The 13453-nt window shown below is 40.5% G+C and overlaps 1 protein-coding gene across 2 annotated transcripts; it reads right to left on the minus strand.

Moving 5' to 3' along the window:
* Positions 1 to 8412: 8412 nt before the first annotated feature.
* Positions 8413 to 13453, minus strand: LOC103431625 (serine hydroxymethyltransferase, mitochondrial). 2 transcript variants are annotated; one of them, XM_070813548.1, is made up of 16 exons: positions 13074 to 13453; positions 12867 to 12911; positions 12676 to 12762; positions 12277 to 12398; positions 12105 to 12181; positions 11739 to 11863; positions 11369 to 11461; positions 10791 to 10883; positions 10506 to 10703; positions 10262 to 10366; positions 10086 to 10151; positions 9820 to 9897; positions 9519 to 9630; positions 9334 to 9444; positions 9006 to 9173; positions 8413 to 8596 (listed from the first exon to the last, which is right to left on the minus strand). In XM_070813548.1, exons 1-15 carry the CDS (start codon positions 13161 to 13163, stop codon positions 9028 to 9030), a joined length of 1548 nt encoding a protein of 515 aa, XP_070669649.1. In that variant the 5' UTR covers positions 13164 to 13453; the 3' UTR covers positions 8413 to 8596; positions 9006 to 9027. The 2 variants fall into 2 exon arrangements, with proteins under 2 accessions (XP_070669649.1, XP_070669648.1); XM_070813547.1 differs by having other exon boundaries at positions 9334 to 9459; positions 13074 to 13395.

Consider the following 13453-nt stretch of genomic DNA (forward strand, 5'->3'; position numbering starts at 1 on the left):
AATATCCCAATGTAGCTCCATAGTTTGCTCTAAGGGTGTTTGTGATCGTATCTTGAAGTTGTTGCACAAATAAGGTTCATGGTGTGACCTCTTCGATATGTTGTGATTGCAATCTTCTCATTCATATGGACTAGTTTTTCTTCAAGAGAAGTCGCCTTCCACCGTGGAGAAAATAAAAGATCCTAAGCAGAGTGTGTTCTCATTTAAAGTGTATATCCAAAAAAAAAAAAAAAAACCCTCTGGACAAACAAAAATATTTCTTTACCTCAAACATAAAAGCAGAAGAAATGAATAGGTTGATTTAGAACTGAGTTACAAGGCGAAGAAATATGTTCACGTCCATACTCGAGACAAGAGGATGCTTACAGGAACGCCGTGTATACTATAGTCTATAACAATGGCATGATCCGCTAAGCATCACGAGCAAAAAGCGAAGGGTTGGCTGATGCAGTACCCACTTGAACTTCAAGAAGTTCTAGCTTACGTTCCAATACATCAAGCTTCTCGTTCAATGACGCCAATTTGCTCTTTGTCGAAGCCTCTTAAAAAACAAGAAAAACAAGAAATAGTCCAGCAATGTAATTCAACCCACATCCGAAATCATTGCCCAACATAATAAACAATTGCACTAAAGTCGGGAAAGTAGTTGTTCAAACAATGGAAAGATCACCAAAGGAAAGATTCAAGTAGGGCTTCAAGAAGAAGGGTTGAGTCAGGCAAAAGCACCCTGCCTGAACAAGATGATTAACAATGCCACATTCCTTTGATTTCGGACGTCAAAATCAACCCGGCTCATGTTAACTCTCATTTCTAATTACTTAGATATCGAGATTGGGTAAATTAGAACCAAATCTTGGGCAACATCGGGTGCAATTGTAGCTACGGTTCAAGTTAATATGCAATGAAAACAAATTGGACATCTTTGAGAGTTTAAAATCAGCCCCAAATCTCAAAAACCAGCAAATTCTACGTATACACTAAATAATGCCACATGGATTGAAAAATAAAAAGTTAATTGAATTTAAATTCTGAGGATGATGAGTGATAGCAAACAAGTAAAAAGAAAATTAACAATAAATACAAAATAAATCAATAAAGAAACGAAAGAAAATATACATCCTTATCATTTACTGAGTAACCCATTTGCACCCCACTCCTGACACCACTGTATTGTGAATCCCAGATAAAACTCAATGGAGAGTGGAATGAAAGAGGAAGGCGGATATATTTTGTGTGTTTAATTTATTTTGTAAAATATATCTGTTCCCTTACATTCAGAGCATGGGCTCATATATAACCAAACTGCCACAACAACAACAACAACAACAACAAAGCCTTTTCACACTAAGTGGGGTCGGCTATATGAATCCTAGAACGCCATTGCGCTCAGTTTTGTGTCATATCCTCCGTTAGATCCAAGTACTCTAAGTCTTTTCTTAGGGTCTCTTCCAAAGTTTTCCTAGGTCTTCCTCTACCCCTTCGGCCCTGAACCTCTGTCCCGTAGTCACATCTTCGAACCGGAGCGTCAGTAGGCCTTCTTTGCGCATGTCCAAACCATCGTAACCGATTTTCTCTCCTCTTTCCTTCAATTTCAGCTACTCTTACTTTACCTCGGATATCCTCATTCCTAATCTTATCCTTTCTCGTGTGCCCACACATCCAACGAAGCATCCTCATCTCCACTACACCTACGTGTTAATGCTTCACCGCCCAACATATTGTGCCATACAGCATCGCCGACCTTATTGCCGTCCTATAAAATTTTCCCTTGAGCTTCAGTGGCCTACGACGGTCACACAACACGCCGGATGCACTCTTCCACTTCATCCATCCAGCTTGTATTCTATGGGTGAGATCTCCATTAAATTCTCTGTTCTTTTGCAAGATAGATCCTAGGTAGCGAAAACGGTCGCTCTTTGGTATTTCCTAATCTCCGATCCTCACCCCTAACTCATTTTGGCCTCTGTTTGCACTGGACTTGCACTCCATATATTCTGTCTTTGATCGGCTTAGGCGAAGACCTTTAGATTCCAACACTTCTCTCTAAAGGTTAAGCTTCGCGTTTACCCCTTCCTGAGTTTCATCTATCAACACTATATCGTTTGCGAAAAACATACACCAAAGAATATCATCTTAAATATTAAGTTTGTGATCTTCGCTAGATTGCTCCGGTCATTAGTGTGGATAAGTATGTAAATGGATAGAGACATGAAGCAAACACAAGATGTACGTGGTTCACCCAGATTGGCTACGTCCACGGAGTAAAGGAGTTCTCATTAATTGTGAAGGGTTTACACAGTACATAGGTTCAAGCTCTCCTTTAGTGAGTACAAGTGAATGATTTAGTACAAATGACATTAGGAAATATTATGGGAGAATGATCTCGTAATCACGAAACTTTTAAGTACCGAAGTGTGGTATCGTCTTCACTTGCCTTATCTGTCTCATAGGTAGATGTGGCATCTTCTTTGGAAGTACTCTTCCTCCCTTCAGGGGTGGTATCTTTAACTGGTGGAGATGCACAAGGTAATGTATCAATTTCACTTGACGCTTACTTGTAGTTTCAGGCTTGATCAAGCGCGATACAAACCATGTAGTAGGAGTCTCCCAAGTCGCCGAGTTAGGGGATCTACTGAAAGAGGTGACAGACAAGGTAAGCAATCAGAGCTCCAAGCAATCAGTCCCAGATCAGAAGTTTAATTTCGAGTTCTGGCTGATTGTTATCCTTCTCCTTATCTTGCAGGCAGCATGAAGGATAAAGAGAAGAAAAGGAGAAAAGGTGATATGAGATACTTTTGCTTTTGAAGAAGTAACTTTCCACATGCTTACTCTTGAATTGGGCTTGAGGGTTTTCTGATTTCAGCCAGAGTATAAGGCCGACTGAAGAATTTGAGGGTCAAAACAAGTCCATCAAATCTAGAGTACGTTCGACCCTGCTGATATGAGATACTTTTGCTGTTGACAAAGTAGTGGATGTATCGGCACGTGTTCTGTTGCGCTTGTCTCTACATGCTTCCTTGTATCCTTCTCACTTGCCCTATTTGTTCCTCAGGCAGATGTGGTATCTTCTCGAGAAGCATAAGATGTTGAAGATGAGTACTCGAGAGCAATGCCAGGTAAGTAATCAGGTAAGGGGTTCCAGGCAGTCAGTTCCAGACTGGAAGCTTGATTCCAAGTGCTGACTGATTGCTCTCTTTCTCCTTATCTTGCAGGTAAGAACAAGGCCAAAGGAAAAGACAGGGAAAAAGCATGATATGAGATACTCTTGCTTTTAACCCTGATGATATGAGATATTCTTGCTCTGGTGTAGCTTGTTTGCAGAGGTATTCTCGGGGGGAAAGAAAGCTGAGTATTTCGAGAGGTTTCGTTGGGAGTGCCCTGTCAAATATGAGGAAGGGTTGAGCATTTTTGCAGGTCTGCCTGTCCGTTGAGGATGGAGGTCGAAATATATAGGAGTCTCCTTAACAACAAGGAGTAATGTTATTCCTTTACCCTGCTTGGTCATAGCACGGTAGTGGGAGCTGCCAGCTTCACGTGTTTTAACTCTGTCAGAGCACTTTGAAAAAGTGATCTGTGGTATCTAGAAAGCTGATGTTACGTGTGAAGATTACAGACAAGCTTTATCCAAGAAGATCTGGCTCTCGAAGTTGAGAAAGCGGTGTGAGGATTACAGACAAGCTTTATCTAAGGGGCTCTCGAAGTTGAGAAAGCGATGCCTCTTCGGTTTTCGAACAAGCAATCCTGTCGGGGATCTGTCTCTCGAGATTCGGAGAACGGTGCCTCTTCGATGTTTGAGAAAGCAATCCTACTAGGAGTCTGGCTCTCGAGATTAGAAGAGCGGTGTCTCGTCATTTTTTGAGAAAGTAATCATGTTGGGAGTCTGGCTCTTGAGATTCGAAGGGCGGTGCCTCTTCGATCTTGAAGCAAGCAATCTTGTTGGGAGTGTTTTCTCGAATGTGAGTAAAGGTTAGGCCTGTTTGCTAGTCTACCTTGCCACGGAGCACAGAGATTGACACACAGGAACTTTCCAATTATCCAGCAGTGGTCCTGTTCCTTTACCCTTGTGGGTAATAATATGGTAGCTAGACCTTCAAAATTTATGTGTCTAAACTTTGTTAGTGCTGTTTCTTTGCTATTCTTTTACCCTTCTTGGTCATAGCGATGTAATGGGAGCTGCAAGCTTCACGTGTCTAAACTTTGTTAGAGATTTTTGGCAAAGTTATCTGTGGTACCCGTGAGCTGATGTTGCGTGTGGAAAGTGGATGATTGAACAGTAACATTCATGTGCTTTCTACTTCACCAGAAATCTTCGACAGAATGCCCGTAATTTTCGCAAAGTTGAGTGTGCATGTGACAGATGCTGACAAGGCTGAAAAAGCAGGTGCCTCTTCGATTTCTGAGATCAGCCCTCGTGGTCTCTAAGCAGCCCAGCTTTTGAGAAAGCAAGCGCCTCTTCGATTTCTGCGATCGACCTTCGTGGTCTTTGAGCAGCCCAGCTTTTGAGAAAGCAAACGTCTCTTCGTTTCCTAAGATCGGCCCTCGTGTTCTTTGAGCAGCCCAGCTTTTGAGAAAGCAAACGCCTTTTCGATTTCTGAGCAGGGGCCTCTTCGATTTCTGAAGCTCCATCGAGTGCAGATTTTTATAGAGGCTGGTATTAAGTTCCAAAGCACACTTGAATCTCCACTAGTAGAAGCTCCCTTCTTGCATTTCTAAGATCTTGATTTATCCGACCTCTTCTCTCTTCAACACCTTTGAAAATGTCTGGCCCCTCCGACCGTCGTTTTGACTTGAACCTTGTTGAAGAGGCAGCCACGCCTTCTCCAGACAACATATGGCGCCCATCCTTCTTATCCCCTACTGGTCCTCTTACCGTTGGGGATTCCGTGATGAAGAATGATATGACCGCTGCGGTGGTGGCCATGAACCTTCTCACTCCCAAAGATAACAGACTACTTTCCAAACGGTCTGATGAGTTGGCTGTTAAGGATTCTCTGGCTCTCAGCGTTCAGTGTGCAGGTTCTGTGTCTAATATGGCCCAACGCCTATTTGCTCGAACCCGCCAAGTTGAATCATTGGCAGCTGAAGTGATGAGTCTCAAACAGGAGATTAGAGGGCTCAAGCATGAGAATAAACAATTGCACCGGCTCGCACATGACTATGCTACAAACATGAAGAGGAAGCTTGACCAGATGAAGGAATCTGATGGTCAGATTTTACATGATCATCAGAGGTTTGTGGGTTTGTTCCAAAGGCATTTATTGCCTTCGTCTTCTGGGGCTGTACCGCGTAATGAAGCTCCAAATGATCAACCTCCGATGCCTCCTCCTCCTTCTAAGGTGTTGTCCAGTACTGAGGCTCCGAATGATCCCCCTCCGGTGCTTTCTCTTTCTGGGGCTCTACCGACTGCTAAGGCTTCTCCTAAGCAGCCTTTGTGAAGCCTTCCTCTTGTTTGTTTATTTTGACTCATGTATATGTACATATTTGTAACTTATTGGAGATGTCAATAAATAAGCTTTGTTTCATTTCAACGTATTGTGTTAAATACACCAAAGCCTTCTTCGCTAAGTTCTTTGAATTTTTCTTTTGTTGAAGCTTGTATGTTGAAGCTTTGTAAGTGGAGCATGTAGGTTGAGGTAGTGTTCCCTTAATTTCCTGAGTGGAGAAAACTTTTCGATTGGATACTTGAAAAAATCCAAGTCACTGAGTGGGGTTGGCTATATGAATCTTAGAACGCCATTGTGCTCGATCTTGTGTCATGTCCTCCGTTAGATCCAAGTACTCTAAGTCTTTTCTTAGAGTCTCTTCCAAAGTTTTCCTAGGTCTTCCTCTACCCCTTCGGCCCTGAACCTCTGTCTCGTAGTCGCATCTTTTAACCGGAGCGTCAGTAGGCCTTCTTTGCACATGTCCAAACCACCGTAACCAATTTTCTCTCAGCTTTCCTTCAATTTCGGCTACTCCTACTTTACCTCGGATATCCTCATTCCTAATCTTATCCTTTCTCGTGTGCCCACACATCCAACGAAGCATCCTCATCTCCGCTACACCCATTTTATGTTTGTGTTGATGCTTCACCGCCCAACATTCTGTGCCATACAGCATCGCCGGCCTTATTGCCGTTCTATAGAATTTTCCCTTAAGCTTCAGTGGCATACGACGATCACACAACACGCCGGATGCACTCTTCCACTTCATCCATCCAGCTTGTATTCTATGGTTGAGATCTCCATCTAATTCTCCGTTCTTTTGCAAGATATATAACCAAACTGCCAACTGGCAATAATTAATCGTGCGCTAATACGCATTATTTAATCTTCTAATATATCACTAATTGTGTTCAGGATATTTATAGGATCATAACACTACTTCTCCTTCAAAGAAGAACCTTGTCCTCAAGGTTGAAGTTTGAAAAGCTGAGAATTTGGATGTGAACTCATTAATCCACCCAAGTAGCTGCTTCTGTTGTCTGGCTAAGCCACTGCACCAAAATTTGAACTCCAACAACATTTTCTTGCTTATAAATTCTTTTGTCCAACGCTGCTTGTAGGGTGAATTCCTGCACTAGACCTTCCTCTGTGCTCACTAGCAGGGTGGTGGAAGGAGCAAATTGGAACCTAAGTGCAAAACATAAGACCACCAAATACGATGCGCAATACCTATTGATCCAATGAACCAAAGGACTTGTAGCACCACCCTTGTGAATGGACATGTTTTCAATCCAAGTTCTATGCTTCCAAAATGTGAAAGCTGGAGCAAGGTGGTAGAAGATGGGACCATCTGCAACTCGAACTGTATGGATAAGGAATGCCTAAAAAATTGGGTTTCCATACCAAAGCACATAAGTAACCACGCCAATGTTATGCAAATATGCATCTGTTCGCTGCGGAATTGCAGGATCTCAGAGCAAGCATCACATGTAATACTGGCCAACCTTTCTTCTGATCCACATGGTGATAGAGTACACTTGGATTGCTGCAAATTCTGCTCATATTTTCATGGCATGACTTTAACCTAGATTCCTTGTAAATCCTGTCCTTTCTTCGCATAATTAGCAACAAACAAAGGTCTAGACAAAGTGATCTGAGTATGTAACTCAATAAGGCTGCACTCTTAAATAAAGTAGGAATGTCTATTGTATATGTAGCATTGAAGTGGTACCACGCAGCAGACTCCTCGCCATCATAATGCTCTATTACTTAGAAAAGCCTCTGTTAACCAATATATATCCATCCTCATCATCGATATTGGGATCACCTCCACCTTTTAACAATAATTGTTAAACCTCTGGGCTCCCAATATCAGCAGCAATGTGCAAAGAGTTGCTCCAACAACAAGATTATTTACTTTGGCTCCAGCCTAAATCAATAATTCTGAGAGAACCAATGATCTCAAGTTCTAGCGCCCCATTTGTTCGCTGGATATAAGGCAGCTTCGGTTCTTCATTTTACTCGCTGGGGACAAGTTGTTGGCACATCCTTTTATTCAACAGAAATTAGGGATAACCATCGCCTATTATAATTTGGAAGCCCATATTAGAGAGAGGGGGATACCAGTTCGATTACAGGTAGGAGAGACACACCATGCTCAGCTGCAAGCAAAGGGGAAGAACATCTTCCCCACCTGTAGGAAGTCTCTCTTGCCTGCTGCAAGCTTCCTACACCAGCCACAAGCCTAGCCCTAAGTTTTCTATTCTCCTTCCTCTAATGTCTCCCTTGATCTACTTGAAAGATACCAAATCTACAGACCAAACCCCTTCCAACACGTCCCTTCAACCTCATGCCTAGGGAAGAAGAGATTCATCCTGCTGTAGGAAACCATTCTTTCTGTTGCATAAACCTCTTCTTGACTACTACAAGCCTTCCAGAAAGCTAGACTTAATTAATATGAATTGTTGGATCACAAAAAAAAAAAAAAAAAAAAGAAAAAATTGTAATCCAACAGTCTATATTTTGACGCGTATGCCAACGGTAACATTTGAATTTTTTTTTAATTTTTTTAAAGCCTTAAAATCTAAACCATTGATATGAAAATTTAACAGTTCAAATTACAACATGTCACCAAGCCATTGGAAAGGGCTAAGTGCGCCTGCTCGGAGGCTCCAGCCCTATTTTCTTGAAGGGCCAGTCGCCCTTCTCCTGCATGTACTTCACACGCTTACTTAAAAAAAATATAAAATGGTGGTTGATGCCAAGCTGATGTCTTCACCCCCTCCCCCCCAGTCAGCGGGTCATGCAATTCGGGCCTGGGTGGTGTGTCCAGCTCCCCTCGAGCCTAGTTGATTGGATAGGACTGGAGCAATTTTTGGGGGGTTGAGGCATTGGGTTGCCTAATTAGTGGTGGAGTTGCTCTAAGAGGGATATCATGTCATATCATGTTGGCCGTACTGATTAGTGATACTACTTATTTTCTTTGTGCTTTTTTGAAATGAAGGCAGGTTTATTGCATTGCAAAGCTTCAACAGATATACTTATATACATTCATCAGGATCCGAATTGAGGTTCGCTGAATTTAGACACACCGTAGCTCTAACTTCGATCTTGACATACGATCCTTCCACTTTCTCAACCAAGAAATTAAACTCCGTTGATGATGACCATGCCTGTTCCACAATGATAAAACTAAAATCAGAATATTTGGATACCTGATCAACCACATACCCATAAGCAACCAATCAAACTAACAAACCTAATTAACATGAGATTGAAGTGATGTAAACATAGAAGATAGCAGTGAGCTAGTAATGTAAGCATGCTTTAGCAGCAGGTGCAAAGCAATTAGTGGCATTTTTGTTTCAACTTTGCACCGGTTTGAATAGTAACACACTGCACTCGAGTCCAAATGTATCAAATACACTTTAGGGGACCAACGACAGAATATATTTCTTCGTTGATGATTAGTGATGCAGAGATGTCCGCAGACTTGTATTACATCGTGATCTCTAAAACTACTATTTGCAACTCCCTATTGTTTTCTCGTATATGACTTGAATTATTGAGGTAATTCCATACCTAACACAACATGATTTCTTCTTCAGTTCTTGTACTTCAAGGTTTCTTTCTCAAACCCAATTGTAGGGAATTGCTTAGCGTACTCCTCAACATCATGGCGGAGCTTTGCAGTCTCAGATTGAAAGTGAGGGGCAGACAATGCGGTCACAAAGTCCTTCAACTTTGTTCCTGGTTTAGAGAAAGGAACGAAACGCAATTCCATATTAGCCGATGCAAGCACTAGGATTACCAACAGACAAATATTAGATACCACTTGTATATGAAAGGCAACTAGAAAAACAAAAGTTTGGCGAGCATGAAATTTATGATATAGAAGATTTTTAGGAACCTTTAGCTTCTCCTTTGATCTTCAATGCCAAATTCACAGCAGCATCAAAAAAGTCTGCAACCTTAGCGAAATCCTCCTCAACAAATCCCCTAGAAGTAAGAGCCGGGGTTCCTGACGAAAGAATCACTAAGGTTACTGAAAATCTAAGAAACAAAAGAGCAACTAAAACCATGAGAAGCCTTTACCCATCCTGATGCCACCAGGAACCATAGCAGAGACATCTCCAGGAACAGTGTTTTTGTTGGCTGCAATGTGAACAGCCTCCAACACCTTTTCAACCCTGGAGCCGTCAATTCCCTGAAAAATTAGATTTCAAGAAATAGAAAACAATATCAGTACATCATTGGCAATAGAGAAAACCATATGCTAATGCTATTACACGAGTCAACAGCTCATATGCAAGTACTAAATGGGTATCAACCCCACATTAACTGGAATTAGATGATTCTGTAAACAAAATTACAGAAAGGAAAAAACGTCTGCTACCTTGTTCTTCAAATTCACCAAAACTAAATGGTTCTCGGTTCCACCAGAAACAAGTTCGTAGCCTTTCTCAGCCAAAGACTGCATACTTGCCAATTTAGCTATTAGAATGCTAAAAGTAAATTATAGACAAAGATACTAGAAAGACATCATCAGTGAAATGCTAACATACGTGAATAAAAGGAAACGTCTAAAGTTATTCATAGTTAACGAACAATGAATTTATAGGTATAAGAAAACAAATATTCTTGCATCTCGTAATCTGATACCTGTGCAAATCTTGAGCAATTGCTGAGAACTTGCTCCTGATAGGCTTTGTACTCTGGAGTAGTAGCCTACATTAAAAGAAGAGTCGGACAAAATGAACGACAAGATTTCAACAGAACAAGAACTTGAGGTAAGGCGCAAGATTGTGGAGAGCATTTATCTTAATGAGCATATATACCTGTTTCAATGCAACTGCCAAACCGGTAATTGTGTGGTTGTGCGGGCCACCTTGAAGTCCAGGAAAGACGGCTTGATTGATTTTGTCTTCGTAGTCGTACAACACCTTGAGGAAAGTATAGAAATTTGGTCAGTTTGTAGAATTAATTCATAAAATAAATCGACAAAAAAATAATTAAAGAGTAAACTGCAAGCTAAAAGGCAAATAAAATTAAGTTTTTGAACTGTGATCTTTTGAAACTCACCTCTTGCCCTTGTTTGTTAGTCTCTTTTACCCCCTTTCTGAAAAAAATCATGGCTCCACGAGGGCCACGGAGTGACTTGTGTGTTGTGGTGGTCACTACATCTGCATAGTCGAAGGGTGATGGAATGACACCAGCTGCAACCAACCCACTGATGTGTGCCATATCTGCCAACAATATTGCCTTCTGTTTGTTGCAGACCTGTCAAGCACTTCAAATGTAAATCTTGGACTTCTCCACCATCGCATTATAACTCTACTATTATTATACCAATCCAAACAATTTTACCTTACGAATACGGTCATAATCATATAGACGTGCATAAGCACTAGCACCAGCAACTATTAATTTTGGCCGGAATAGCGTGGCACTTTTCTCCAACTGAAAATCATAGTTAATCGTGTCAAATGATGCTTCTACTGGCACAGTAGAAAATTTGAACATAAAATTTACATAATATGACAAGCAAGACTAAATCAAATAAGATAGAGTTCGTCTGGTAAACTTTTGATACAATGTTGTGGTTTAATTCATCCATCACAGTCCTGATTTAAAAGATGACATTTCACTAGTCCTACAGGTGAAGTAATAGGTTTGATTTGCAATGGCCCTAATTGATCTTCATGAATTCCTCTGTCGCGTCAAGGCCTAAAGAGGGAACCGTAAATCATGACTTTTTTAACAAGTAATTTCCTGCATCTATCTTAAATGTCTACACAACTTGGATTTTTACTTCATTTTTCCTTTTCATGATTCATGATGCAGCTTCTTTCATACTACAATAACTTAAAAAGACTAGGAACCGTAACAGTAAAGAAAAGAGTTTTTCTTAAAGAATTGCTATAACAATAAAATTTCTACATTACCTGGTCATAGTCAATATAGCCGGTGCTCTCATTCAGTCTGTATGGCATGGTTTCGAAAAAGATTGACACAGCAGATATCTTTTTAGTGTCAGTCTGCACATTATTAAAACAAGAAATAATGTAATTGCTATAAAAAATTCAAACAACACAAATTATAAATTATAAACAGTACGAGTTTCAACTTCTTTCAAGTCAATAGATGTTATAAGTTTTGAGAGAAAAAGAATCTGCCGGTGTTACAACAAGGCATGGAATTGTTCCTGCCCAATTGAGCACATCCCTAGGTTTAAAATCAAGACAGAGTAACAATGATCATAAATTATTAGACATTTCATCACACCAGTCACTGCTTAATGGAATTTGTAAGCACCTGATAGCCGTGGGAGAGATGACCACCGTGAGGAAGATCAAGTGCCATGATTCTGTCATGAGGTTTTAACAACGCAGTATAAACCTGGAAATTAGCAGGAGACCCTGATAAAGGCTGCACGTTGACTGCAATGTAAGGAAACGACATCATGTAAAAGAAAGATTTGTTGCTGTTAACATATATTAGAGAAATTGTTGAAACACTACCATTCAGGGTTTTAACTGACTTAAATTCATATTGTAGCTGTTTGATACTGAATGTATGGTTCCGATGAGTGTTGAGATGCATAGTTCACATGTATGCTTACTCTTAGACATTGTAACAAATAGCAGGAGGCTGCTCATGAGACATGCCATAGGAATTTACCTCCCCATTTTGCTGGATCCAACCGAAAAGCTTCCAAGGCACGCTTCTGACATAAGGATTCTGCCATGTCAATGAACCTGAGAATACGAAGAGTTGACAATGTAAAGACTCTGCTTTCAATCACATAGTTTGTATCTTATCCGAAGGGAACAATGGGAAAGATTTCACATACTCATTTCCACCATAGTATCTAGCGCCGGGATACCCTTCACTGTATTTGTTGGTCATGACTGACCCAACTGCTTGCATGACAGAGAGTGATGTGAAGTTCTCTGAGGGTATCAGTTCTAACCCCTTAAAAAATACAACAGAAAGTTTAAAAGTTCTTGAAAGAGATTAATGCAAACAACATACCAATACAGCTAAAAACAAAAGCAGTTGGAATCATTAAACTTCACACCAAAGTAATCATATAAAAATTAAAGATACAAACTTTTCTCAGTTATGGCCTAAATTTGTTTAGTTTTCAACATAGACTAATAAAAGAAAGCACTGTTCAAATTGTAAGCACCATTGTAGCAATTACAGTTCATAACATAGTCTTGATTTGATTATGGAAATACAAGCATACCTTCCATTGCCTGGTTTTCTCGTGCTCAATGATATTTGCAATTTCGGGATCCACAGCCTCCAATGGAGCATTCAACTGCTTAGGCCACTGCAAGATTTTCACAGTTCAGAAGCAAACACACAAGAGCAAACCAAATTACAAACCAAAAGAAAAAAAAAAAAAAAAAAAGTCTGATAGATATAGGAGCTTACAGTGACACCAGACTTCTCATAGACAGCTTCATTGGGCAAAGATGACTGAAAAATGAAAACAGACAAATGGGTAAGTGGTGATTATCATGCATTTATATAACTTTGAATCCCCGTCCTGGTAGTTTAGATTACACTAATTAGAATATCGTTCAAATCAAAAACAGAAAAGAACCCAACAACAGAAAACTAAAAGGGTAGCAGAAAAACCATGTAATAGTGAGAGGCGGCATTGAAGAGGGGACGAATGGGCTTGTCCCCAGAAGCCGAAAGCCTGCGAAGCGCCAATGCCATCGCCATGGTTGGTTAGTTTTTCTCACTCTTTGGCTTCTGAGTTCAGTTGGGTGGGTGGGGTTTTGTCTAAAAGCTTAAGAGTTGAGGTTTTCCGAATAAAAATAAAAATAATTGGATTTTTGTAAACTTGTAACACAATTATGTGGGGAAAATGAATTAGAAGAAAAGCATCCATGAAAGGCCTATCCAAACTAGTCATTTCTCAGCCACAAGGGGGCTCTCAGAAAGATATAGCCTGATCGGGTTTTTTGTGTTTTGTGAGATATATTTGGCCACCCAAGCTTTCCGAATGGATC

Source organism: Malus domestica, chromosome 15 (genome assembly GCF_042453785.1).
Source record: "Malus domestica chromosome 15, GDT2T_hap1".
Classification (NCBI taxonomy): Eukaryota; Viridiplantae; Streptophyta; class Magnoliopsida; order Rosales; family Rosaceae; genus Malus; species Malus domestica.